The sequence below is a fragment of the Pteronotus mesoamericanus genome, unplaced genomic scaffold (genome assembly GCF_021234165.1).
Source record: "Pteronotus mesoamericanus isolate MK-2021 breed Mesoamerican mustached bat unplaced genomic scaffold, CSHL_Meso_final contig_179, whole genome shotgun sequence".
NCBI classification, from domain to species: domain Eukaryota; kingdom Metazoa; phylum Chordata; class Mammalia; order Chiroptera; family Mormoopidae; genus Pteronotus; species Pteronotus mesoamericanus.
The window spans coordinates 15,492-41,883 of record NW_026555075.1 but is presented as its reverse complement, the minus strand read 5'-3'; the positions used below and the strand labels follow the sequence as shown (position 1 = coordinate 41,883).

Below are 26,392 nucleotides of genomic sequence, written 5' to 3'. Positions count from 1 at the left end.
TGTTGCATTGGGCTCAGAGGCCTTTGTTGCAAGGGGCTAGGAGGAAGAAGAACCAAGAGTGAAAAAAGTGGGCGAAGCAGGAGAAAGCCATGCTTAAATTTTTTGAACTTTATATTGAGAACTGCAAGTGTAAGCAAAACTGGAGTAGTGAAGCAAACCCCCCCATGTTGCACCCATCACCTGACTTAAACAGTTATAAACTTGGGGGCAATTCTGTTTAATCTTTGCACTGGTCCCTTCCACCTTTCCTGTTATTTTGAAGCAAATTCTAGATGTATCATTTTATCTACACATTTTTCAATGTGTATCTCTAAAATTTTATTGCAATATAAAATTTTAATATAATATTCATTCACTGTTATATTTTGCTAATTGCCTTATAAACATTTTTTTCTAGTTTGTTTGAATCAAATTCCAAATAAAGTCCATACGATGCGAATAGCCTTAAATCTTCTGTTCCCCCTCCATCTGTTTTTCTTTTTCCTCGCAATTCATTTGTTACAGCACCTTTGTCCTGTAGAATTTCCCAGTCTGGAGAGAAAGCATGGGGGCAATAAAAACATCTGGGATTACTCTCTCTTAGCCTCTCCCACCACTTCAGCTGCAAATAAGATGTCAGGAGGCCTATGGCAAGGGAAGCTCCAAGAAAATTATTGGCTTTAGGAATGAATTCAGTTCAGTTCAGGTTTAGGCTGGACTAGCCATGGCAAGGAAGTGTAACAGGACTTGCAGATTCATTTGGCTCTCCCATTATAATTTTAATGGCCATGAATATGCTCTCAGTTTTCTAATAAGCTTAACTTCTACTTGAAATGGTTTTGAGTCCTAATGATACATGCACCTTAAAATAGAATACCCATGACAATTCACCCCCAAGGTTTTTCCTTTAGTGAGGTTCTTTGATAAATATAAATCTAATGTTAAACTAGTACTTTGGTTTCTTCTCTTAAGACTTTTTAAAACCACTTCCAGACTATTCCAACTCTGGAGATTTGAAGGACTACCCATAACTTCAATTTTAGGATTCCAAACCTACTGTCAAGATAGGGAATCCCTGTTTTCTTTTTAAGGGTTCAGCATCATCAGTAACGGAGTTCTACTGTATCTCCGTTTTATTAAACAGGGGGGCTGGGGACAACAGAAGTAAGGCTTTCATCCAGAAAATAAAATTTACAAATCCACATTAATTATTTCTACCTCCAGACTTCCTTTTCTTTAACACCATAGAACTGGAATTTTACTAATCTCCCCTCAGTTTTTCTACTTGTTAATTTCTCTTCTCCATTTCATCTCATATTTATTCTTCCTCTGTTATACAGAACAGTTCAGTTCTCCTCTGCACATCAAAAGGACTTTCTAAGTTTCTTACATTAAACATATACTTATGATAAGACCCAGCAATTCTATTTTTAGTTTATTACCCAAGTGATATTAAAATTTGTGTGCTCACAAAAGCCTGTACATGAATGTTTGCAACAGCCTTATTTGTAATCTCTACAAACTTCAGACAACCTAAATGGCTCTATAAAGAATGGATAAACACAGTACAGTACAATGTAATACTACTTGGTAATAAAAAGGCACAGACTACTGATAACACAAAACAAAAGGAAAACTGAAGTCTTTATGGGTTCAGATGGACTCCGAGTGCCAGCTCTTGGCAGTCAATCCTTTGTGTAACCACTAGGAGGTCCTAGTCTCTAGTCTAGTAAGTCACTAGCAGACAGTATCCATTTTTATTTTTATTTATATTTGAATGTGTCAAACTACAGGGAGTCTAAATTTGAAAGGGATTAGGTGGAAACAGAGGATTTGTGTTGATCAAAATTGAAGCAGGGAAAGATTAGCATAAACATTTCCTTTCTCTGCCTCCTCAAGTCTTTAATATTTTGGGCCTCTGGTTATTCTTTTTGGTATGTTCTCAATCATTTCTTTTTCAAACTTGCCCACAAATCTTATGCATTGATCATTTGTTGTCAGAAATTATCTATTTGCTTATTTTTAGTCAGTTTGTATTTAAGAAAGTACAGGACACCCTGGCCCATGTGTCGCAGTTGGTTGGAGTGTCATCGGTCCTGTACGCTGCAAGGCCACTGGTTGGATTCCTGGTCAGGGAACATACCTAGGTTGTGGGTTTGATCCTTGGTCAGTTGGGGTGCCTGCAGAAGGCAGCTGATGGGGGAGTGTCTCTCTTTCTCTTCCCCCCGCCCCCTTCTCTCTAAAAATCAATGAATATGTCTTTGAGTGAGAAATTAAAAAAAGTACAGGAACACCTGCATACCAGAAGCTATAATTCAGTGTTAGATTAGAAAATAAGGAGTTAGACAACTTTTTTTGTCTTTCTGAGATGTAAAATGTTTATAAAATTTGATTCTGGAATTTTGCAAACCGTTGCTGACATGGATAGGGGAGAGACAAATTTGGAAAATTACTTTTAATGACTTCTACAGGTTGGAAATACATTTTTATTGTGAAATAATATACAGAAAAGTGTAGGGAAAATATAATGAACACAGTGTAACCCATTGCACATCTTTAACAGCTCTGAGTTTGTGGGATCTGTTATCTGAACTTTGTGGATATCACTATGTTTGTGTAAATGTTATAGTTTATAATACATAAACAAAACCCACTTTTTATCCATAGTTTGAAGCAAATATATAAACAGTATACTTGGTTTGCATATAAACATTGAGCTATAAAACCTGTATAAATTTAGTAATGAACTCCCCTCAGAATTAATTACCTACAAACAGCTGCCTAGCGTTTGTGTCCTTTAAAAGAACCTGTTTACATAAAAGTGGTATATGCATCTTGTGGTTTATAAAACCAAGTTTCAAATATTTCAGAAATGGAAATGGTCATAAAGGAAAAAAATGAAGAGTAGATTTCTATTCATGCCTTAGCCAATTTTGCTAACCAAGATTCTTCTGTGTTCCAGGAGGAAAAGTATGTGTGGGGGGGGGTGGGCTGGGGGAGGTGGGGAGCAAATACAATTTTAAAACTAAAGAAAAATACCTCAGACAGAAAAACTAGAGAGAAGAGGAAAAAAATGAATCACCTAGCTCAGGTGAGGATATTTGTGAGTAATTATGGTGGAGGTCCCTGACTGCCTGGGCTCATGTTAACAGTTTTGTGGGAGCTGTGCAGGAAAAATAACTGTGGAGATGGTGGTCCCATGACACACTAAGATTTTGAGATCTAGTTAAAAACTGGGGCTGCTAGTTCAATAGTAAATCTGTTCCATTGTTTTGAGTTTCCTAGACTTGCTCCGACTCTTAACGGAACTGTGGCCCATTTGTGCCTTCCACTAGGTGCTGTTACTACATTTTCTTCTGTAAACCACACCCATCTTGAAGAACTACAAAGGGTTTTCTCCCTAAGCTTGGGGTGGGGGTGAGCATTTACATCTTTTTCCATTTGGATCTTCAAAAGCTAGTACATAAGCTTTTAAAAGTCCCTGGTATCAAAGGACCTAATTCACTTGAAGGTAAGGAGCTGGCAAAAATTGAAACATCTATTTGGTAGGCTACAGATCTACTGGCAGTAGAAACTTTGTTTCTTTCCAAATTTATGAATTATCCAGATAATTAAAGTGAAACATTAACTTGTAAATTAACTTGTAATTTAAAGTCAGGAAGTACAAAAAAAGTTGGAAGGCTAGTCTGTATTTCAAAGAGACTAGAGACATAACAGTGAAATGCAGTGCTTGGTTCTTGCTTGCATTGTGGATCAAAGAAAAGAACATCTAGAAAAGGATGTTACTAGGTCAGTTGGGGAGATTTGAAGCTAGATTATTTATATATTAGATGATAATGCTATTAATGTTTAATTTCTTGAGCATGTTAAATCTGTTGTGTTTGTTTATATAGGAGAATGTCCTAGATCTGGAAATGTTGAAATATTAGGAGTTTTAAATGGTTTAGAAAAGGTACATACTTGCTTTATCTCTTATATACACAGACACTTGAACACAGTGAAGTGTATGTGGGTGTTTATTGTATTATTCTTATTTTTCCTTGTCGTGACATAATTAAAAACTGAGAAGTTTGGGAAGCAGTTGAGAAGGGTTGATACTTCATTCACCAAATGTGCATCTTCTAAATGTCAGACCTGTGGATAGAACATGGTGCTTGGGGGGTGATGATAATCCTTTAAAACAACACTGTGTTGTAGGAAACTGAGACACACAAGTGTAAATAACGTATTAGTAGAGAAAGAACCTTTCCTTGAAGGTAGATATTTTAGTTCCAGATATCAGACACTTAGTCATTAAACTAAGAAGTGTTATGGTGGTTGCAGCCAAACTGCGGTAGAGTTCTGAATTCCATGCTTAGGAATTTATGCGTTACTCTTTATTTGTTTCACTATTCAGAGTGTGATACTTGCTGTTTAGGACATGACTTGGAAGCTTGTTAGGGATATAGAAACTTCAGTCCGATCAAGGCCTACTGAACTGTAACAAAATCTGCAGACAGTTTTGCACATTCAAGTTTGAGAGCCACTCTCCCTAGTACAGTTTTTACATTTCTGTTAGTGTTGCGTTTAAATAATCTTGACTGTTGTTCTTGGTTCCTAGTCAACATCGACAATATTATTTTTTAAGTTGGAGAAAGCTTTAGAATTCAACAGTAACTTAATAAAGGTTGGTAACCCATTCTTAAGATAAGAGTAATTTGTAGTTGATGAAATAGTAAGCATCTGTTCTGTATGTATTTTCTGTTGAGGTGGAAGAGCTATATTAATTGTATTAAAAATCAGTACTTTATATAGTTCAGCTACTTATATGGTATAATTATTTTAGTTTCTGTATTTAGTATTTAGATAATACCTAGTAGGGAAATGTGTTGAGTGCTCTGGAAAATGAAATTAATGTCTGTGTTAACTTTGCAGATATCGAAGCACAGATTCGAGAAATCCAAGGCAAGAAGGCAGCTCTTGATGAAGCTCAAGGAGTGGGCCTTGATTCTACAGGTTATTATGACCAGGAAATTTATGGTGGAAGTGACAGCAGATTTGCTGGATATGTGACATCAATTGCTGCAACTGAACTTGAAGATGTAAGTACAAAGTGTATGAGTCAAGGTTTTATGTTTTTTCGGGGGGAGGTAGAGAGCAAGTAATATAAAAGAATTTTCTCTTGGAGTCATCTGGTTTAATCTGGGGACACATGTTGGAGATTGGGAGGTCTATCTTTTGGAGGATAAAACTGTTGAAAGTATTCTTCCTCCCTAAAGTTCAGAAACTTCTGAAGTGTTCAGTTCTGAATCTTTATGGTAAAACTAGTTTATTTAGCAAAGCACCTGCAGATGATTAACTGTTGTAAATTCCTTTTGTTACCTCTTGAAGCTCCGTCTAGAGAACCCATGTGAGAAGTGACTTCGTAGTGAACAGCCATCTGTTCTTGTGACCTGATTTCTGACTTGTGCGTGATGCTGTTTGTCCGCTGCTTCCCTTAGCATTTTAATATGAATAGACTATTTCTCGTTACTGATATTAATGGGCTCTTTGTGCCTGTTTTAGTTATTCTGGAGGATGACCACCTCTCATTTTGAAATATATCCCTCACAGTATTTTTTTATATATACCACATAGCTTACATTTTGTCAGATCATCTCAAACATTGAAATTTGGTGAAATGGCTATCCATTTTTGTGTGATTCAGTAACATTTTATTTATATAGATAATCAGACTTGTTATTTTTATGACATTCAAACCATACTTTATTTTATGGTTGGCACATTTTTTTAAAAAAGATTTTATTTATTTTTAGAGAGGATGGAAGGGAGAGAGCAAGAGGTAGACAAGCATCAGCATGTGAGAGAAACATCCATGGGTTGTGTCTCGCATGCCCCCCACCAGGAATCCCATCGGCAACCCAGGCATGTGCCGTGACTGGGAATCAAACCGCTAACCTTTTGGTTTGCAGGCTGGTGTTCAGTCCCTTGAGCTATACCAGCCAGGGCTATAGTTGGCAGATTTTTAAACAAGTAAATTAAATAGGTCTCAAAGGTAAAATTTCTAGAAGCCAGTCAGACCTTCTGGTAAGAGACAGTGATGGCTGTATGTTTGAGAAACTGAGGGGGACATAGGTGTTTCTTTTCTTTTCTTTTTTTTTTAAGATTTTATTTATGTATTTTTAGAGAGAGGGAAAAAGAAAGAAACGTTGATCCATTGATTGCCATTCACATGCCCCCAACTGGAGACCTGGCCCACAAGCCCAGGCAAATGCGCAGACTGGGAATTAAACCAGTGACCTTTTGGTTTGTGGGATGATGCACAGCCCACTGAGCCACATCAGTCAGGGCAGTTGTTTCATTTTTAAATGAGTGTTAAGATATTGAGAGTTACCCACTGTTGTACTTCTTATATTAGTAAAATAATATAACATTTTTCTGTTTAAACGTACTACTAGGGAAATAAATACATTTAAAATTGACTATAATCTACTTGTTTCTGTGGATAAATCATGTTTTTTTAAATAATGAGTTAAACAAGGAAACTGGAGTTTTAAATAAACTGTTCATAGTTTCCAAATTTGAAAAACAGATTTCATCATGTCTTCTATGAGAAAACAAAATGCTCAGATTTTTCTAGCTCATACCTACTTTATTTTAATTGGCTTCCACAGAAAGCATTCCTTGTTTAATATTTTTAAAGGAATAAAAACTAATTTCTCTAATAGCTTCTTTTGAGTTTAAAAGAAAACCTATTTGTACAAGTTTTAGGAACAAGGGTTCAGACATTGCACTTACATCTTATTATGTCATGTTGAATCTGAGTATATTTTTCTAATTTTAAGATTCTGGCGTTTTGTTGATGGCTTTTTGGCGACATTGTATTGCAGGATGACGATGACTACTCATCATCTACAAGTTTGCTTGGGCAGAAGAAGCCAGGATATCATGCCCCTGTGGCATTGCTTAATGATATACCACAGTCAACAGAACAGGTGATTATTTTTCTTTGTTAAAACCAGAGTTTATTCAGGTAAAGAAAACTCAATTCCCATGGAAGCCCACTTTGAGTCAAGTTATTAGAATGTTTTGAGGAGAGTTGATGTGGGAGAATTAGAAATAATGCTTAATTTTATAAAGGTAATTATTTTGTGAAGAATTGAACTATGGAAATATGGGTATTATTTCTGTTACTGTTTTTTCATATTAACATTTATAAAATGATACAGAATATTTCTTTTATTAGTAGGCACTTACTAAACATTTTTAATGTTTTATGTTCTGATTTTTGTTTATAATATTCTGTTTGATTATTTAATAAAGTGGTTATTAAGTGAAACATACCTTTTTTCAGTATGATCCATTTGCTGAGCACCGACCTCCGAAGATTGCAGACCGGGAAGATGAATACAAAAAGCACAGGCGGACCATGATAATTTCCCCAGAGCGTCTTGATCCTTTTGCAGATGGTAATTCTTTCCCACTTTTCTTTAAGTATTCATGAATTTGTTTGTATTAAGTTGTCTTTAGCCCTTTGATTTTTTTTTGGCATGCTTATGAATTTGCTTTTCTTTTTAAAACCCCCCCCTTATTATAGATGTATATAGATTGGGTTGAAGTCACAGATGCCATATTCTTCATCTTTATAATACAAGTTTTCTTTCCAGGTAGAAGGACAAGAAAATAATGAGCCAATGCCATAGAAACGCAAAGGGTTAAAGGTTTTTCTTTTTCTTTTGTTTTGGGTACGCTTTCTATACTTTGAACAAATGTTTTCCTGCTCAAAATACTTTCAAATTATTGAAAGTTTTCATTCCAAATCCTAGATTTTAGGATTGTTACTTTTTAGAAACTGTTTCTCACATTAGAGCCCCCTATATTGCTCTAAATATAGTTTAGTAAATGCACCTACTTTGCATTAAGCATACTTAAAATTAAAACAAAAGTATGTATACAAAGACTTTGATATTTTTAATAGTTGGAGTTTGTTTTGCTAATTTTAGAGTGCAGGTCAGCACAAGGGGCATAGTGAGCCTGATGGAAGCTTTCCTCAGGTGAGTGAGTTTCAAAATCAAAATTAGGTGCCTGTTTCTTAAAATGAGATTCTGCTGCAGGTTTACAAATTAGACTTTCAGCCTGCATGAATTAGTAGGGATATTCTTTTTTTACTTGCATAATTGTAATTGATTTAAACATGTGTGTCAGAATTCACAGGCCCATACTAACTGTCCTTAATTTCTTTCCTACAGCAGTACTGCTATATGCCAGTCCTGTCTGCATTCTTAAGGGTGCAGTTCAACACATCCTCTCTAGATTATGGTGAAAAAGTATTCCAAAGGAGGTCTTATCAGAGCTAGTGTCAGAAAGAATGACACTATCAATTGGGCATGATCTTCAGCATAGGAAATGTCTTAGGAATTTTATTATCTTCCTAAATTGTGTTGCTATACTACTGTATAGCTAATTACCACATTTCTAAAACGAAGTGTGCCTCTGTGAATCTTGTTATATACTGTTTGGGCTTCTTTAAGATATTTTGAAGTTTGAAAAACGAATATTGAAACTTTAAGAGACCAACATCTCTTTGTACACCACTTCTTTCATGTGCTTCATAATAACTGGTGGAAAGTAATATATATTCAAGTAATGTGTTTTCACTTATATTTGTACTTTCTAAGAAAATAAAAATGTTTCTGGGTCAACAAAACTTTATAAAGCATGAAGCCCTTTTTAGTAACCTGACATGAGAATAAGATTGTAGGTGTATTTTTAAAAATGAGATTTTCTAAACTATAACTGTTTTAGAACATTGTATGAAGAACTTACCTAGCTATAGTTACTTGTAGTCAGGATTTTAACAGCTTGCAACAGGTAATGTTTTGAATATAAATATCTTTCCAAAGTGTTACTAATGGTAAAGAGATAATTTTCTAGGCTTCTATTCTGCTGCTTGAAGTCAGAACTGCTGATGGAGACAAAGGCACGAAAGTGTACGTATTCCGGATTAGCAACCCAGGAACCCATCACTTCTGAAGACTAAACTGTGCTGTCATTTTGCTTTTATATGCATTAAAATATTTGTTTTAAACTGCTGTAGATATGTTTGTGTTCAAACAGGTTAAATTGATCAGCAAACTCAATAAAAAGTAAGATATAATTATTAAAGTTTTCCATCAAAAAATAAATTAAATGATTATGGAATAACATAATATTAGAGCAGGGCAGATAAATCAGTTGAACCTAATTACCTTTTATTTATTGTACTCTTGTCCTGTTGCTGTTCTTTTCTGCAGGAGGGAAAACCCCTGATCCTAAAATGAATGCTAGGACTTACATGGATGTAATGCGAGAACAACATTTGACTAAAGAAGAGGTATGAACCTGCTTTTTATTTTAAATGGTTGTGAAAGAATATAAAGAAACTTGAGATTGAGAGACTTATATTTTCTTTTTATTTGCTGCACAAGTAATTCAGTAGTATTGATAAAAATTGAGAAAAAAACTTATGCCAAATTCTGCCACCTCCTAAATTAAACCTTCTGTTTTTCTATATCCTTTTTTTAGTCCCTGGTCCCTTGGCCATATACATAAATATGTACCATATTTTGCCGTGTATAATGTCCACTTTTTGCCGAAATTTTTGAGGGAAAAACAAGGATGAGAATTTTATGTGGGTATAATATTGTGTATAATGTGCACAAAAATGTGGCTGTGTATTATACACAGAAGCTCATTATACACGAAAAAATAGGGTATCTTTTAGTGAATACATCTATGGGGAGGATTGATAGTGTGTCTAAAGCTAGTGTGTAAGGGAAAGCCAAGTAGTGAAATCATTTCTTGAAAAGCATGTAATTCTCTCATAAGATTGAGTTTGGCTATAAATGGAGAATTCTGAAGAATTCCTACTGGCCTACAGAGATCACTTCATTTTGGTTTAATATTAACTTAGTCTCCATAACTTTATTATGAATATATAGTAAATTTGTCATATGGATTAAGTGGGATGATGGAACCACACTTAAAAAATCATAGGATAAAGTTAAATGGATTTGTTAGGATGTTATACATAATATTCGCATAGTTATAATTTAAACATTTTCACTTTTTACCACTTCGCTTTCTTGTTACATATAATTGCTGTTTGTGTTTTAAACATAAAATTGCTATTTATTTGAGTTTTAAACATAATTGCTATTTGAGTTTTAAATAAACTTTTTCAGTGGAAGCATTTTCATTTGTCCCCATTGACTGAAGATTTACTTCACTAACCATATAAAGTAGGGTGCTCTATGTTATAAATTCTGTACTTGTTCCTCTGTTGTGCGGAAAGACATTGTATAAAACTGGAAATAAAGAGAAGGAGAGGGAAGATAAGAAGCAGGGACTACCAGTAGCATGGAAAAAAGAGTGAATGAAGAATAAAATAACATTAAATATAAATGTACCAATGATATAAAAATATATTGAAAATGTTTTAAAGATACTCATTGCTTATTCAAATGTTCACAGAGAGAAATTAGGCAACAACTAGCAGAAAAAGCTAAAGCTGGAGAATTAAAAGTCGTCAATGGAGCAGCAGCATCCCAGCCTCCCTCAAAACGAAAACGACGCTGGGATCAAACAGCTGATCAGACTCCTGGTGCCACTCCCAAGAAGCTATCGAGTTGGGATCAAGCAGAGGTGATTTCATTTTACTTCTAATATTACTTTTATAATTTTTTTTCCATAAGAAATGTATTAGTCTGCTCTTGTAACAGAATAACACATTCTGGGTGGCTTAAACAGACATTTATTTTCTCACAGTTCTGGAGGCTCAAAGACCAAGATCAAGGTGCCAACTGAAAATGGAGATTTTGAACAGTATATGTGCTTTACTTACCTAATGGAAAATTTCCCAACTCTGAGTAATACATAGAATTTTTTTAAATGTAGAAATAGAGTCTTAAATTTAATATGGTATTTATGCAAGATTGCAAACAAAGTTAGCTAGAGCTCTTATATTGTATAGAAGAGCATCCAATTTTAAAGCAAATACATAAAAGTAGACTATTACAAACCTGTAGATCAAGGGTGTCCAACCCGTGGCCCAAGGTGCCTGTGAATGCGGCCCAACACAAAATCATGAATTTACTTAAAACATTATGAGATTTTTTTGTGATTATGTGTCACAATGTATCTAACGTGTGGCCCAAGAGAGCTCTTCCATTGTGGCCCAGAGATGCCAAAAGGATGGACATCCATGTTATAGTATATTTATGCGTCATAAATTAAATACAAATTCTTTTTATTACCCTAAATCACCTACTGTTTTGATATGGTATTGTCTGCACTGTGAAGGTTCTTTGCTATTGTGTGCTTAGCTCATGCCCTATATCACCTACTACTTAGTCTCTATTTGAACTGCCTTGGAACCTTTGATTACTTAAACCTTTTTTCATTGATTCTGCCAGCATCAATTTACAACCACATTTGAGTGATACTGCAAATGTGGTTGTAAATATAAATTCATCTTAAAGATTGCAATCATGTGGCACTATGTAGTTATAATTACCCAAGTGATCCAAAACATTCTTATATTAATCAAATAAACACAGAATTGAACAAAAACACAAAAATAGTATTAGTGAGAATTCAATGGGCATATGTCTCTAAGCCAGCATTTGAGCACTGCTGGTAAGACTAAAGCTGAAATTCTTTGGTTACAGGTCTGTACGGGGAAACCTTAGTGACTGCCCTAAAGTTATGGAGTTAGTAATGCCAAAACTAAGATCCCTACTCAAAATACAATTTTTTAAAAACCAGGGCTTTTTTTACTGCTCCAAAGACTTTAAGACTTTAGATTGTATTTAGTGGTAAACATGTTTGTTAGAAAATAGGTATATCTTAAACAGGATAATCCAATCTAATTATAAGGAGCAGAACTAAAGCATTTATTTGCTTATTTTTAATTTTTATTGAACTTATTGGAGTAACATTGGTTAATAAAATTATAGGTTTCAAGTGTACAATTCTATAATGCATCATCTGTATATTGTGTGTTTACCACTCAAAATCAAGCCTCCTTCCATTACCATTTATTTCCCCTTTACCACCTTCTACCTGCCCCCACTCCCCCTTTCCCACTGGTAATCACCGTACCACAGTATGTGTCTGTGAGCTTTTGTTTTCGCTTACTCCCTTTACCCAGCCCCCCAACCCTCCCCACTTAGAACTTTCAGTCTGTTCTCTGTATCTATGAGTGGTTCTATTTTGTTTATTTTATTCATTAGATTCCACATACAAGTTAAATCATGTTTAAAATTTTTTAACAGAAATTTTCCAGTTATATTTATGTAGGTGTGTAGATGTGTGAAATAAAATGTTTTTGTTCTGTTAAGACCCCTGGACATACACCTTCTTTAAGATGGGATGAGACACCAGGTCGTGCAAAGGGAAGTGAGACTCCTGGAGCAACCCCGGGCTCGAAAATATGGGATCCTACACCGAGTCACACACCAGCGGGAGCTGCTACTCCTGGACGGGGTGATACACCAGGTCATGCGACACCAGGCCATGGAGGTGCAACTTCCAGCGCTCGTAAAAACAGATGGGACGAGACCCCCAAAACAGAAAGAGGTACTTTTTATGGAGTCTGGGCATTTATTTGGGTGAAACGTTGACTTCATTAGTGGCATATTTATAGGCCGAAATCTGTTCTTTCTAATCCTGGCTAGATAGGCAAATAACGAGCTGCTTTAGGGACAAATAACTGAGCAGCAGATCATATGCCTAATTCTTTTCCCTTCTTGAAGGGGTATAAAATTTATTTTAGTAGTAAAAACATTAGGAAGTAAAGTTTTATATACTATGTTTTATAACCTCTTGTTTTTTATTATAGTGAAATACACAATATGTGAAATTACCATATTAACCAATTCAGTGGCATTAGGAACATTCAGTGTTGTGCAACCATCACCACTATTTAATCATCCCAAACAAGCTCTATACCCATGAAATAATAACTCCCCATTTTTGTCACTTCCCAGCCCTTTGTAAGCACTATTCTACTTTGTATAAATTTGTTTAAATCTTATTTTTTTGTGTAAACCATTTAATGCTGTTTATGAGAGCTGCAGCAAGTTAAGATTTAATAGTACATCTGCTATATTAAACTTTTATAAAGAATTTTTAACGGTAAAGGAGAGTATTTAACGTGTAATGGATGAAAGAAGCAGAGCAGTCTCAGCTGCATGGAGAAATGAAAAGTGGCTCGATAGACATAAAATGGCTGTCTCTAGGTTCTGATGTTATGGGTGGTTACAAAAATGCTTTTTCTGTTCCTTAATGTTTGCTATGTATTGTTTCTGTAATCAGTTGAAAAGAAACAAAAAATAGTGAAGGGGGGATAAATACGAAACATTTAAACCTAAAATGGGCCTCCATTTTAGGAATATCCGGTTTTTGAACTTGATCAGCTTAAATATGTTAGCTGTTTGAAAATACAAAGTAAATTTTTGACAGCAGTTAAAATTATAGGCTTACACACTTTTTTTCTTTAAAGATACTCCTGGGCATGGAAGTGGATGGGCCGAGACGCCTCGAACAGATAGAGGTGGAGATTCAATTGGTGAAACACCCACTCCTGGAGCCAGTAAAAGAAAGTCACGTTGGGATGAAACACCAGCTAGTCAGATGGGAGGAAGCACTCCTGTTCTGACCCCTGGAAAAACACCAATTGGCACACCAGCCATGAACATGGCCACCCCTACTCCAGGTAGAAGTTCTTAACTGTCTTATATCCTAAGGATCTACGTAATGATAAATACTCGCACTACAGATTGTTACAGAAATTTGTTTTTTTGGTAGGTCACATAATGAGTATGACTCCTGAACAGCTTCAGGCTTGGCGGTGGGAGAGGGAAATTGATGAGAGAAATCGCCCACTTTCTGATGAAGAGTTAGATGCTATGTTCCCAGAAGGATATAAGGTAATAACATGGAATGTGACTGTGTTGGTTTTTAGGGTGCATATTTTATTTTAAATGCCTTTTAAGAAATTTACAAGTCACGTTTGCACTGGTCTTGCCTGTATTTACTACTGCCATTCCATTCTTTTAGTTATTTCCAAGTATATATCTGTTTCAAAACGTAATAGGAATGAAAAATAAATGACACGAAGCATTTTATTACTTTTGGAAGGTGAGAGATCTCAGGGACTTCCAGGACCATATACTTTGAGAAGTGCTCCCTTTCGAGTATGAGATAGCTGCTGCTTCAGTTTATCAGTAGTCCCAGGATTAAGCTTACTTTAGGTTAATCATTATTTAACTTGGTGCTTCACAAGATGTTGCGTATCTAGTAAGTTCATGGATTGCCAGTGAACACAAAGAGTATTCTCTCTTTACTATATCAATTTGAAGTTTATTTTGAACTATAAAATTTTCTAGGTACCTGGGACTCGGGGACCATATGCTAGTCTGAAGGTAGTCTGGGCCTAATAGATGGTATTGTCATAGCCAGGGCAGGAACCTAAGTCATCTGATGGCATTTACAGAGCCCTTTCTGCCAATGCCTATTGCTTTTTAAGTTTGTGTGTATTTTTTCTCTTACTAGGTCTGTATTAATGTGTTTGTTTCAAGTATTCATGAATTTCTACTTTATAACATTCTGTAGCTATGCCTGTGTCAGTAGTGGTGGGCCTACTATTAACTGCCTGTGTTCTCAATTGCTGTCACTGATTTCCCTAATATTGATAGAGAAAAACCCTCCTTAGTGAATCTTCAATGAGATTTTTTTACTTATTTGTATTTTTACTTATTTGTATTATTTGTATTTTGCTTATATGTACTTTTACAGTACACACTACTTGAATAAGTAAAAAAAATAGGGCTTTGGTAAATATTTTGGTTTCAGTTTGTATGCATGTAACTGGTTTTTGTGAAGTGATTTAATAAGATTTGCTTTTTGGTACAGAGATTTTTATGTGATCTTTATTGTTAAAATGAAACCAACATGCTTATATAGATTGTTTGAAAGTGATAAGAATTTTATAATCTGCTTCATTATCTGCTCCTAATTTTCCCACACTCCTAATCACTTAAATTTCATAGGCAGATGAAAGATAGGAATATTTGTCATATATATTTTAAACTTATAATCAAGATAGAAAAATGGGATCGGTGGTACATTCCTGTCTCTAAGCAAAAAGCTTCCTACCTAATAAACTGTAAAATATTTTAAGTGCAAATATTATTCATCATGTTATTTCTTAGTTTATCAAGTCAAGAAAATCCTAAACTGTCTTTTAACTGTATTAGGTACTCCCTCCTCCAGCTGGTTATGTTCCTATTCGAACTCCAGCTCGAAAGCTGACAGCAACTCCAACACCTTTGGGTGGTATGACTGGTTTCCACATGCAAACTGAAGATAGAACTATGAAAAGTGTTAATGACCAACCATCTGGAAATCTTCCCTTTTTAAAACCTGACGATATTCAGTACTTCGATAAACTCCTGGTAAGTGATAATAGCAGAAATAACATAACTTTTTATTTAGGAATTACAAACCATAATGACTCAGCTTACCTTTAAATTATTTTCTTTTTACTTTATTAGGTTGATGTTGATGAATCAACACTTAGTCCAGAAGAACAAAAAGAGAGAAAAATAATGAAGTTGCTTTTAAAAATTAAGAATGGAACACCTCCAATGAGAAAGGTAAATAAATACCAGTTCATTAAATCATCATGTTAATTATAATTTTATGTTTAGAAATTTATAATTATCCTCTTGAGTTTTACCAGGCACATAGTATGAGGGAAAAAAAGATGTGTACTATGAAGGACTTAAATTTTTTAATCAAGGAATTTTTTCCTAATAGGAATGTTGAGAAGGAGATTCTTTTTTTTTGTTTGTTTGTTTGTTTCAAGGCCTTCGAAACATGCTGAAGACTCTTAACATACTTAGTGTAATTATGTGAGGAATTATAATAGTATCATATGTGGCTTGATGGGCATTCTTTAGAGGGAGTGAAGGAGCTGTATAAACCCCAGTGGCTCCATCGTTTACTGCTTTTTTTTAACTGAAACATTCAACTTCTGTCATAGGAATTTAAGCTTTCAAGTAATTTTAAATGGGAATTAACTTTCAGCTTTTACCCTGTGTAAAAAGTAAAGTGTACACTAAATGATTGTTACAGAAAATCATGAAATAAATGACTTGTTCACAAAGCTTAATTACAAAGAAACATACTCTTTTTTTTCCCCCCCAGGCTGCATTGCGTCAGATTACTGATAAAGCTCGTGAATTTGGAGCTGGTCCTTTGTTTAACCAGATTCTTCCTCTACTGATGTCTCCTACACTTGAGGATCAAGAACGTCATTTACTTGTGAAAGTTATTGATAGAATATTATACAAACTTGATGACTTAGTTCGACCATATGTGCACAAGGTTTGTTATTCTCAAGTAGTGTTTCTAATAATTTGATGTTTTTAATATGAAAGGAATTAGTGGATTTTTACCAACTTACGTATTTGTGCAACTTAAAAATTCTAAAAAAGTAGTAACTGATGCTTTATGTTCACAATAAAAAGGGCAATTTTACCTGCTTGGAGACACTCAGTTATCAATGGTAAATTCACGTCTTCTCAGACCTTTTTCTTTGCACAAGCATGCATCGCACATAAATAAACTTGTGTATATATAGATGTAACATTTTGCTCTCTTTATTAAAATAGGCTTATATTACTCACTTTTTCATTTGCTTTATTGATACTAGATTAGGATGAGGAAATTATGATTCTATACATGTCATTTAGTGTTAAGGACACTTTTTTTTTTGACCGTGGCAGTTACGGATTAGAATTATAAAGTGCAGACAGATATATAAATTCTTTTAAACAAAATTTTAACTGTTAGTCTCTATGGTTAACAGTTCTTCCAAATTTTTAACATTGTATGGGGTTTGAAATTGCAATTAAAATTCTTAATTTGTCTCTTGATTAATAAATTTGTCCTGGTAATTAGAAATTTAATAAAATGAATTTTTGTATATTTGTATTTTTAGATTATGTAAATGACATGTCATAATACAATTTTTTCTATATGTATTTAGTTCTATTACATGAGATAGCATCAGTAATTGGTGTGAAAAATAACTCTTTTTCAGATCCTTGTGGTGATTGAACCATTGTTGATTGATGAAGATTACTATGCTAGAGTGGAAGGCAGAGAGATTATTTCTAATTTGGCAAAGGTATTTGCATTTTATTTTTAGAGAAGAAAGTTTTATATCCATTGATGGGATTATTTGATTGTACAAGGAAATGGTTGAAGGTTAATGGTACTAACTCATGACTGTCCTTTTTACTTGACTTTTTAGGCTGCTGGTCTGGCTACTATGATTTCTACCATGAGACCTGATATAGATAATATGGATGAATATGTTCGTAATACAACAGCCAGAGCTTTTGCTGTTGTAGCTTCTGCCCTGGGCATTCCTTCATTATTGCCCTTCTTAAAGGCTGTTTGTAAAAGCAAGAAGTCCTGGCAAGCCAGGCACACTGGTATTAAGATTGTACAACAGATAGCTATTCTTATGGGCTGTGCCATCTTGCCACATCTGAGAAGTTTAGTTGAAATCATTGAACATGGTAAGTTGTTATATAACTTTGTCTTTTATAAGCCAGGTGTCCTGAAATTTAGGCTACTGATTCGGAGAGATAAATGGAAGGGCTTTAACCACATAAACACCATATAACTTTTGATGGAATTTGTAATATTATCTGCTGATTGGGCTGTATTGTTATGGTTTTTGCCTAATTTTGTCTAATGTGAACAGATTGTGCAATTAGATTACATTGCTAGACTCTGGATATTGTGGAAGTTAGGTAATATTTTGCTTAGTTAAAACCTGTACTTGGTATTATAGGTCTTGTGGATGAGCAGCAGAAAGTTCGGACCATTAGTGCTTTGGCCATTGCTGCCTTGGCTGAAGCAGCAACTCCTTATGGCATCGAATCTTTTGATTCTGTGTTAAAGCCTCTATGGAAGGGTATCCGCCAGCACAGAGGAAAGGTAGATCCACCAATTTAGATTTAGATTTATTTTTTTACTCACTGAAGCTAAGGCAACTTAAATCCAGTTTACTAAGTATATATATGTTTATTTTAAAATAGGGTCTGGCTGCCTTTTTAAAGGCTATTGGGTATCTTATTCCTCTCATGGATGCAGAATATGCCAACTACTATACTAGAGAAGTGATGTTAATCCTTATTAGAGAATTTCAATCTCCTGATGAAGAAATGAAGAAAATTGTGCTGAAGGTAATTGTCCTAAATTATTGTTGTTCCAGATTTGTTAATATAAATTGGGTGTGTTTTATGATTCAAAGAGAATTTTAAAGCATTATAAAACAATTTTGTATATTAAACCAAGACTTTGTTTATGATTATTCTTTGACCTTTTATAGGTGGTAAAGCAGTGTTGTGGAACAGATGGTGTAGAAGCAAACTACATTAAAACAGAGATTCTTCCTCCTTTTTTTAAACACTTTTGGCAACACAGAATGGCTTTAGATAGAAGAAATTACCGACAGGTAAGCTTTTATTGTAAAAAAATATTTTCAGAAATCCTTTTAACTAATTCTTTAGTCAGTTTAAATGCGTGTTACATGTTATTTTTTGCCCTGATTACCTCATTGTTTGTATAATGTGCTTAATTGTGAAATGAGATGTGTTTTAGTGAGTCAGTTAACTTCCATTTTGATTTTGCATTCGAGGATACCTACCCAACTATGAATTAATGTCTTTGTCTAGTAAATAAAATGCATGATCTGTCTAGGTGAAGCATGAATATAACCTTACCTTAAATCACTTTGATGTAGACTCATTTAAAATTTTTTGGTTACTTTTCTCTTAAAGTTTTAAAAATAAGAGTTGATTGTTCTCAGCATGCTTACTAGCTGAATAGTATTTTTAGAAAGTTTTCCTTTTCATGATGTCTGTTTTCTTTGAAGAACAATAAATTCAGTAGTTGTTTTTCCTTTTTTAGTTAGTTGATACTACTGTGGAGTTGGCAAACAAAGTAGGTGCAGCAGAAATTATATCCAGGATTGTGGATGATCTGAAAGATGAAGCTGAACAGTACAGAAAAATGGTGATGGAAACAATCGAGAAAATTATGGGCAACTTGGGAGCAGCAGATATTGATCATAAACTTGAAGAACAATTGATTGATGGTATTCTTTATGCTTTCCAGGAACAGACTACAGAGGTAATGATACTAATTAGGACAAGTTGCCAGTGACTTTTGTAGTGTAAAAAAGCACGTTACTTGCTCAAGCAAATATTATTACTAAATATTAGTTGACTTTGAAATAACTTTTAAGATGCTCATGTCCTCTCAACTATGAGGAAATACTCTTGCCTCAAGGTTTTAGATTGTTTTGTTGAAAAACTGAATATTAATATATTTCAACCTTTCAGCCACAAATTGAATTCTAGTTCCCAATGTCGTTTTAAAAAAATTAAATGTAGTTTTTTTGTTTGTTTTTTAGGACTCAGTAATGTTGAATGGGTTTGGCACAGTGGTCAATGCTCTTGGCAAACGGGTTAAGCCTTACTTGCCTCAGATCTGTGGTACAGTTTTGTGGCGTTTAAATAACAAATCAGCAAAAGTTAGGCAACAGGCAGCTGACTTGATCTCTCGTACTGCTGTTGTCATGAAGACTTGTCAAGAGGTAAATTTTGATGTCAGATTCTTAATTCTTTACCAGCTAGTTTAATATGAGCAGTAATCTTTTAATATTATTTTTTTTAATTACAGGAAAAGTTGATGGGGCACTTGGGTGTTGTTTTGTATGAGTATTTGGGTGAAGAGTACCCTGAAGTATTGGGCAGCATCCTTGGAGCACTGAAGGCCATTGTAAATGTAATAGGTATGGTATTTGCTGGTCATGTAAGAATTTTTTTGTTTTGGTTTTTAACTTAAAAAATTCTTTTTCAAGGAAAATAATAGACTTGTATTTAGCAGTTGAGTAATGATTTCTGATACTTTTTTTTTTTTAAGTACTTCAAAATTACAGTTAAGTCAGGGGATGTCCCCATAGTCTTATTTCCCAAAACCCATGTACTGCTTTAAAAGAGAAAAAGAGGGCAAGTTTAGGACCTGCAAAAGAGGTAGTAGTAGTCACAACTCAAAAACTGTCCCGCCTGAAATATATTCGTGGGGGCGGGGGCACAGGGGAACAACTCTGCAGTTTTAATTTAGGACAAAATATATTTTTATTCAACCTTGAATTAATGAGTGATTATGGCAAGTTTTTCTCTTTGCTTTGTCAAGTTTTAGGAACATAACCAGGGAGAAAAATGAATTGCTCACGTTGTCTTGTTTTTATTTATATCTAGTTTTTAAAAACTATCCATTTAGTGTTCTAACCCAAAATAAAAACAAGTATATTAAAATGCTCTTGCATATGGAGAGCAAAGCTTTTATTCTTTAATGTCATTACGATGAAACAAACAAATGGTCTCTTGTGTTTAATCCTTCCTTATAATTGAGCATGACTGTTGGAAAAAGAACTTTTGCAGGGGTTAGAGGGGCGGAAATAACCTAGCAGGAGGTCATAATAGCTGGCTGTGAGAGCCACTGTTTACTTTCAGTAAGGGGTTTTTATACAATATAAGAGATCTTTTACCATTGCATTTACATATAATCCCCAACTCAGCCCTCTCCTCTACACTTAAAGATAGCTATTTGGCCAACAATTAGTTACTTGGCCACTTGTGGGGCTCTAGTTTGCAGGGAGTTTGTAAACCATATTGTTGGTCAGGGAAACATGGGAAAAGCAATGGAGAGAGAATCAGAGCAAGCAATTCTAGTTAGAGCAAGAGCCCCTGCCAGCTGCCTCCTTTTTTCTCTCTTCATAGGTGTAAATACCATCCAAGTATGCCCTGCATTGCAGGGAGACTGGAGATCTGTTTGTTTTGCAGTTAAAGGGTAAGGGGGCCCTTTTCTGGAAAATTTTACTTTAATTTACATGTCTGCCTCTGGCTTACATTGTTGTGTATGGCCGGAACATAAGCTGTCCCCATATTTAAATGTCAGTGTACAAATACATTTCAGAACCAAATAAAACTTTTTTTGTTGTTGAATATCCATCATTCTTTAAATCACTTCACTAATTTCTTTCATTTCTATGCATAATCAGAAGTTGTTAATAAAGAGTTAACAATCCTAAGTCTGGTCAGAATCTGGGGCTTTTTCTTTGCATAGGCAGCTGTAAGTTTATATTTATGCCTAGTCATATATGTTACACTGCTAAGTAAAAGGTAAAATGAACGAAGGTTGCAGTTCAAATGTTGATTGATAGTATGTTGGCTTCTATTAAATAGGTATGCATAAGATGACCCCACCAATTAAAGATCTGCTGCCTAGACTCACTCCTATCCTAAAGAACAGGCATGAAAAAGTACAGGAGAATTGTATTGATCTTGTTGGACGTATTGCTGACAGGTAAGCAGATTAAACATTTTTATAAGCATTATTGGTTTTCATATTGAACCACTTTTTATTTTTATAATTTGTTTAATGTTGCTAATGTAAGTATATATGTTCAGGTTACCCAGTATTAGTATTTTCAGTGAAATTTCAATTTGGGTGGTAATATTTTTATTTAATGCTTAAGGTGAGTTGATGGTCGTATTTTGAGAAGTGAATTTGCTTTTTAAAACACTCACAAATTAACTTTTTTTTTTTTTTAATTAGGGGAGCTGAATATGTGTCAGCAAGGGAATGGATGAGGATTTGCTTTGAACTTTTGGAGCTCTTGAAAGCTCACAAAAAAGCTATTCGTAGAGCCACAGTCAACACATTCGGTTATATTGCAAAGGCCATTGGGTGAGTACTTTTTACTTCCATATGTACTTTGTAACAAACCCATTGTGGTATTGAAAAATGCTTCTATTTCTGTAGGAATTTCTTTAAAGGCATGGTGTGAATAAAGCAGTTGTGAAAGCACTTCATTTAACCACTGACGTTCAGTTATTAAAATGTTTTCTTAAATTTTAAATAGAAAAAAATAGATGGGAGGTTTCTGAATTTAATCACACCAGATACTTTTAGAGAGGGAAACTATCATTCTCAAGATAATTTTAAGATTTTGTTGGTCCTTTTTAGAATATTGCTTGAAATATTAATGCCAGTTCTTAATTTAAAAATCAGCATAATTCAAAGCTCATGTTAGTGTTTTATGTGTTTCTAAACATTTTTATAAAAATCCACGAACAACTGAATTACAGCTATTTTATTAATAAATCTATGGTTATTTGCTTCCATTCTGTCAGAACTAAACTACAGTTACTGTCGAAAAATGAGATACTACATATGTCTTAATAACAAAATTCTCAAGGTAAAACATAACTAAAGTAAGATTAATTAGATAAAGTCTTCCTACCACCCTTTTTGATAGCAGTTATATCTAGTTAGCATTAATATAGTCAAGAAATTCACAATTAATAGCTGTTGTGGTAATGTTTAGCCTCTGTAGCCCTTTAACTGTGTGGTAAAATAATGCTTGAAGGAGAATAGATGTAGTGAAGGTGGGGGGAAGAAAGGTAAGGAAAGGAAAGCAGGCTCTGTGTGCTGTGGCATGGGAGGCCTCAGTTTGGGTGCTTCCATAAGGGTTCCTTGCTCTAGTGGCCATAGGTCATAGTTTAAACACTCAAATAATCAATTTAAACATTTAATTAAATTTCTTTATATTTCAGGAAATTTACTAAAGATTGAAAATTACATTTGAAAGTGAATCCATTTAAATTTTCTCTTTAAATGGACATTTTAATTTAAACAAAATTCTTAAGTAGAACTAATGCTGGTGGCTTGAAAGTATTGCATTTTATCCTAAAATTACTAATTTCCCAGTGATTACTTATAATAAGCTTTCATTTCTTTGCATTTTTTTTCCTTCTGAAAAAAAAGTTTTGACTTGTGATCTAACAGTTTTCTGACATTTATTTTTTTTCAGCCCTCATGATGTATTGGCTACACTTTTAAACAACCTCAAAGTTCAGGAAAGGCAGAACAGAGTTTGTACCACTGTAGCAATAGCTATTGTTGCTGAAACATGCTCACCCTTCACAGTACTACCTGCCCTAATGAATGAATACAGAGTTCCTGAACTAAATGTTCAAAATGGAGTGTTAAAATCACTTTCCTTCTTGTTTGAATATATTGGTGAAATGGGGAAGGACTACATTTACGCTGTCACACCATTACTTGAGGATGCTTTAATGGATAGGTAAGTGGCTCGAATGAAATGCAAGAATATACTTAAAATTCTTGCTTTATTTTATGGGAATAATTATTATGTGATCTACTGTGTTGCAGTTAAAAAACGGGAATGCTGGCTTGAATTTTTAGTAAGCTGTAAATACGACTATTGTTACCTTTAGATAATACATGCTACAGTGCTCCTCACCTTTTAAATTCTCTTTCATGTCTATTAGACTGAATACATATTGAAAACCAGTAATTGATCAACTTTTGTTTTAAAAATTAAAGTTAAGAAATAGAGGAAATGATGAGCATTTTAGTGGTGTGGCAAAGAAATTTTAGTTTTTTAGCTTTTGTTACTGCAGGTGAAGCAAAGATTTCTGTTAGGCTTTTGAACTGCTGACCATAGCCTGCCAGAGCCGCCTCGTTCCCATTTTATGCTCCAAGTTTTCACATGGTGTAACCCATTGGCACCCTACTGCCTAAGTTATTTTACAGAAGCTTCCCGATACCTTCAACCATCTGGACTAGCATAGTTTTTAAACACAAAAGTAACTAAAGAACATGTAAGGGAGAGAGTTCAGGGTTCAAATGTTTCATTGCCTCTATTTTTTAGGAAACTAAGTTTCTCAAATTAAAGCCCATTGCATACTTTTGTTTACAGATTCAAGTCTGTATACTCATTAATAATCTTTCAAAATGGAGTCTTAACAGCATTTAGCAAGTTACCACAAGTAACTTGTAAAGGCATGGGGACAGAATAAGAAACATGCTCTATAAAAACCTGCCTAGCTGGAGCCCAGTAAAGTAGGAGTAAATCATACTCCATATTCTTCAGTGACTGTACATCGTAGTGTGTCATTGATGTGTGTGACCTGCAATTGAAAATTATGTTGTGTGTACAAAGTAGCTGAGGGTGATAAAGCCATCAAAAATTAGAAAAGAAACAGTATTTGAGTTGGGAAACTTATTAATGAGGAATACTGCCTTGCTGTGAAGCTTAATAGAGTAAACATAATTGTAGTAACTAAGAAATAAGGATACTAATAAGTTCAAGTACTGATCTTGAAGGTACTCTTACTATCTTTTAGGGCAAAGGGCGTGAACTCATTTTTATACTCATCACAAACCTGTTATCTGATGTTTACACTCAGTTGAGTAGTTATGAAATGAATAATTCAGTGATTTGTTACAAATTCAGTTGACATGGGAGATGATAGTTCCTGTTTTTTGTAGGTTTGAAAAAAAATTATTGGTCTTTCTCTTGCTCTCCTCCAATTGTATACTTAAATGAAACTTAAAATGCATGAGGGCAGGGATTTAATTTTATAATAATTTAGTTATCTATTGGATACCAGTATTTACTTTTTAAATATTAAGAGTCATATAACTTCTCTTTCATAACATACTAAAATGTACACTGCATGGAGCTCTCTTGATCATATTCCTTGCAAAAGTTTATTAGAAAACAATATTTCTAATTGCATATTCCTTGCAAAAGTTTATTTAGAAAAAATTTCTAATTTCTAAATTATGGCTTATTTTCGAGCCATAATGAGGTTTGAGTCATTGAAAGTTCTCAAGTAGAATTAATCTTTTCCCGTTAGTCATTCTAAAGGCATTCTATATGAGCTACAGGTGTGAGGATGACACTGTCTCTTCCATGTACTGAATGTAATTTCTAACGGGCTGGCAAATATTTCTTGTAAAACTAAGAGTGTATTTTAACAAAGAATTTTTTTTCCATTGCAGGGACCTTGTACACAGACAGACCGCTAGTGCAGTTGTACAACACATGTCACTTGGGGTTTATGGATTTGGTTGTGAAGATTCACTGAATCACTTGTTGAACTATGTATGGCCCAATGTGTTTGAGACATCGCCCCATGTAATTCAGGCCGTTATGGGAGCCCTGGAGGGCTTGAGAGTCGCTATTGGACCATGTAGAATGTTACAGTATTGTTTACAGGTAGGTTAAAGATTTTTAAAAGATTGCTCAATGAAAAAAGTAATTTAGTTGAATGAAGTCACTGTTCCTAGTTTTCAGTAACGTATATTGTGTTGTACGGGAAAATAGTTGTAGGGGAAGGGGGAATTAGATTTTTGCCTTTGCTCACTGCAGCTTTGTGCAGTTGTCAGGATTTGGGTTTTTTTCCCGTCTTCAAGGGAGGAATCATATATTTATGGTTTGTTTGTTAGTTGTGTTAAGGTTATGTATGTTTTTAAAAATGGAAATAATGTAATCTTTTCATTATTCTAGGGTTTGTTTCACCCAGCCCGGAAGGTCAGAGATGTGTATTGGAAAATTTACAACTCCATCTACATTGGTTCACAGGATGCTCTCATAGCACATTACCCAAGAATCTACAATGATGATAAGAATACCTATATTCGTTACGAACTTGACTATATCTTATAATTTTATTGTTTATTTTGTGTTTAATGCACAGCTATTTCACACTTTAAACTTGCTTCGATTTGGTGATGTAAACTTTTAAACATTGCAGATCAGCGTAGAACTGGTCATAGAGGAAGAGCTAGAAATCCAGTAGCATGATTTTTAAATAACCTGTCTTTGTTTTTGATGTTAAACAGTAAATGCCAGTAGTGACCAAGAACACAGTGATTACACATACTATACTGGAGGAATTTCATTTTTAATTCATCTTTATGAAGATTTAGAATTCATTCCTTGTGTTTAAAGGGAATGTTTGAGAAATAAACATTTGTGTACAAAATGCTAACTTGTGTGTGTTTTTTGAACATGACTTGTAAAATGCGGAACTTTGATAAAGTATTGGTTTGTGTAGAATAAGTGGCTTAATTTCATTTTCTGTCACCTGGTTTATAGAAAGCAGGTATAAACTAGAAAAAGTGATGGTGTCTGTCAAAATTTCATTGTTCTCTTGATAATGACAATGAGAAGAGTAGCTTTGGGGGTGTTCATCTCAAACTAGCACAACCGTTCCATCACCGTGGGAAATATATCACCTTTGCTGGACTGTCTTGAATATTATTTTGCACTTACATAGCGCCTTTCATCTCTTGATTTCTCAAAATGCTTTATGAACATGTTTAAGGGAAGTGATTCAAGTCATGTCCAAATCTTGACTAGTCTGTTTAGAAAGGATGAGGAAGGTATCTGTTTCAAAACTGCTTTCTATCTGTTGGGAGTGAGGCT

The 26,392-nt window shown here is 34.4% G+C and overlaps 1 protein-coding gene across 3 annotated transcripts in view; it reads left to right on the top strand.

Moving 5' to 3' along the window:
• Window positions 1-25,949, top strand: part of LOC129065450 (splicing factor 3B subunit 1) — a 31,224-nt gene extending 5,275 nt beyond the window's left edge. The window contains exons 2-25 of one of the 3 annotated variants that reach the window (XM_054566691.1): window positions 4,894-5,060; window positions 6,849-6,953; window positions 7,313-7,427; window positions 9,252-9,331; window positions 10,471-10,641; window positions 12,339-12,576; window positions 13,502-13,714; window positions 13,807-13,928; window positions 15,258-15,455; window positions 15,555-15,656; window positions 16,210-16,389; window positions 17,108-17,194; window positions 17,321-17,591; window positions 17,870-18,015; window positions 18,117-18,263; window positions 18,410-18,535; window positions 18,991-19,212; window positions 19,496-19,678; window positions 19,765-19,876; window positions 21,333-21,453; window positions 21,706-21,837; window positions 22,964-23,236; window positions 24,964-25,180; window positions 25,472-25,949. In XM_054566691.1, the coding sequence (XP_054422666.1) occupies window positions 4,894-5,060; window positions 6,849-6,953; window positions 7,313-7,427; window positions 9,252-9,331; window positions 10,471-10,641; window positions 12,339-12,576; window positions 13,502-13,714; window positions 13,807-13,928; window positions 15,258-15,455; window positions 15,555-15,656; window positions 16,210-16,389; window positions 17,108-17,194; window positions 17,321-17,591; window positions 17,870-18,015; window positions 18,117-18,263; window positions 18,410-18,535; window positions 18,991-19,212; window positions 19,496-19,678; window positions 19,765-19,876; window positions 21,333-21,453; window positions 21,706-21,837; window positions 22,964-23,236; window positions 24,964-25,180; window positions 25,472-25,630 (3,887 nt within the window). In that variant the 3' untranslated portion in view covers window positions 25,631-25,949. Of the gene's footprint in view, window positions 1-4,893; window positions 5,061-6,848; window positions 6,954-7,312; window positions 7,428-7,534; window positions 8,949-9,251; window positions 9,332-10,470; window positions 10,642-12,338; window positions 12,577-13,501; window positions 13,715-13,806; window positions 13,929-15,257; window positions 15,456-15,554; window positions 15,657-16,209; window positions 16,390-17,107; window positions 17,195-17,320; window positions 17,592-17,869; window positions 18,016-18,116; window positions 18,264-18,409; window positions 18,536-18,990; window positions 19,213-19,495; window positions 19,679-19,764; window positions 19,877-20,867; window positions 20,938-21,332; window positions 21,454-21,705; window positions 21,838-22,963; window positions 23,237-24,963; window positions 25,181-25,471 lie in introns of those variants that run through there. The other 2 variants (XR_008528590.1, XM_054566692.1) reach the window with 2 other exon arrangements.
• The last annotated feature ends 443 nt before the right edge of the window (window positions 25,950-26,392 follow it).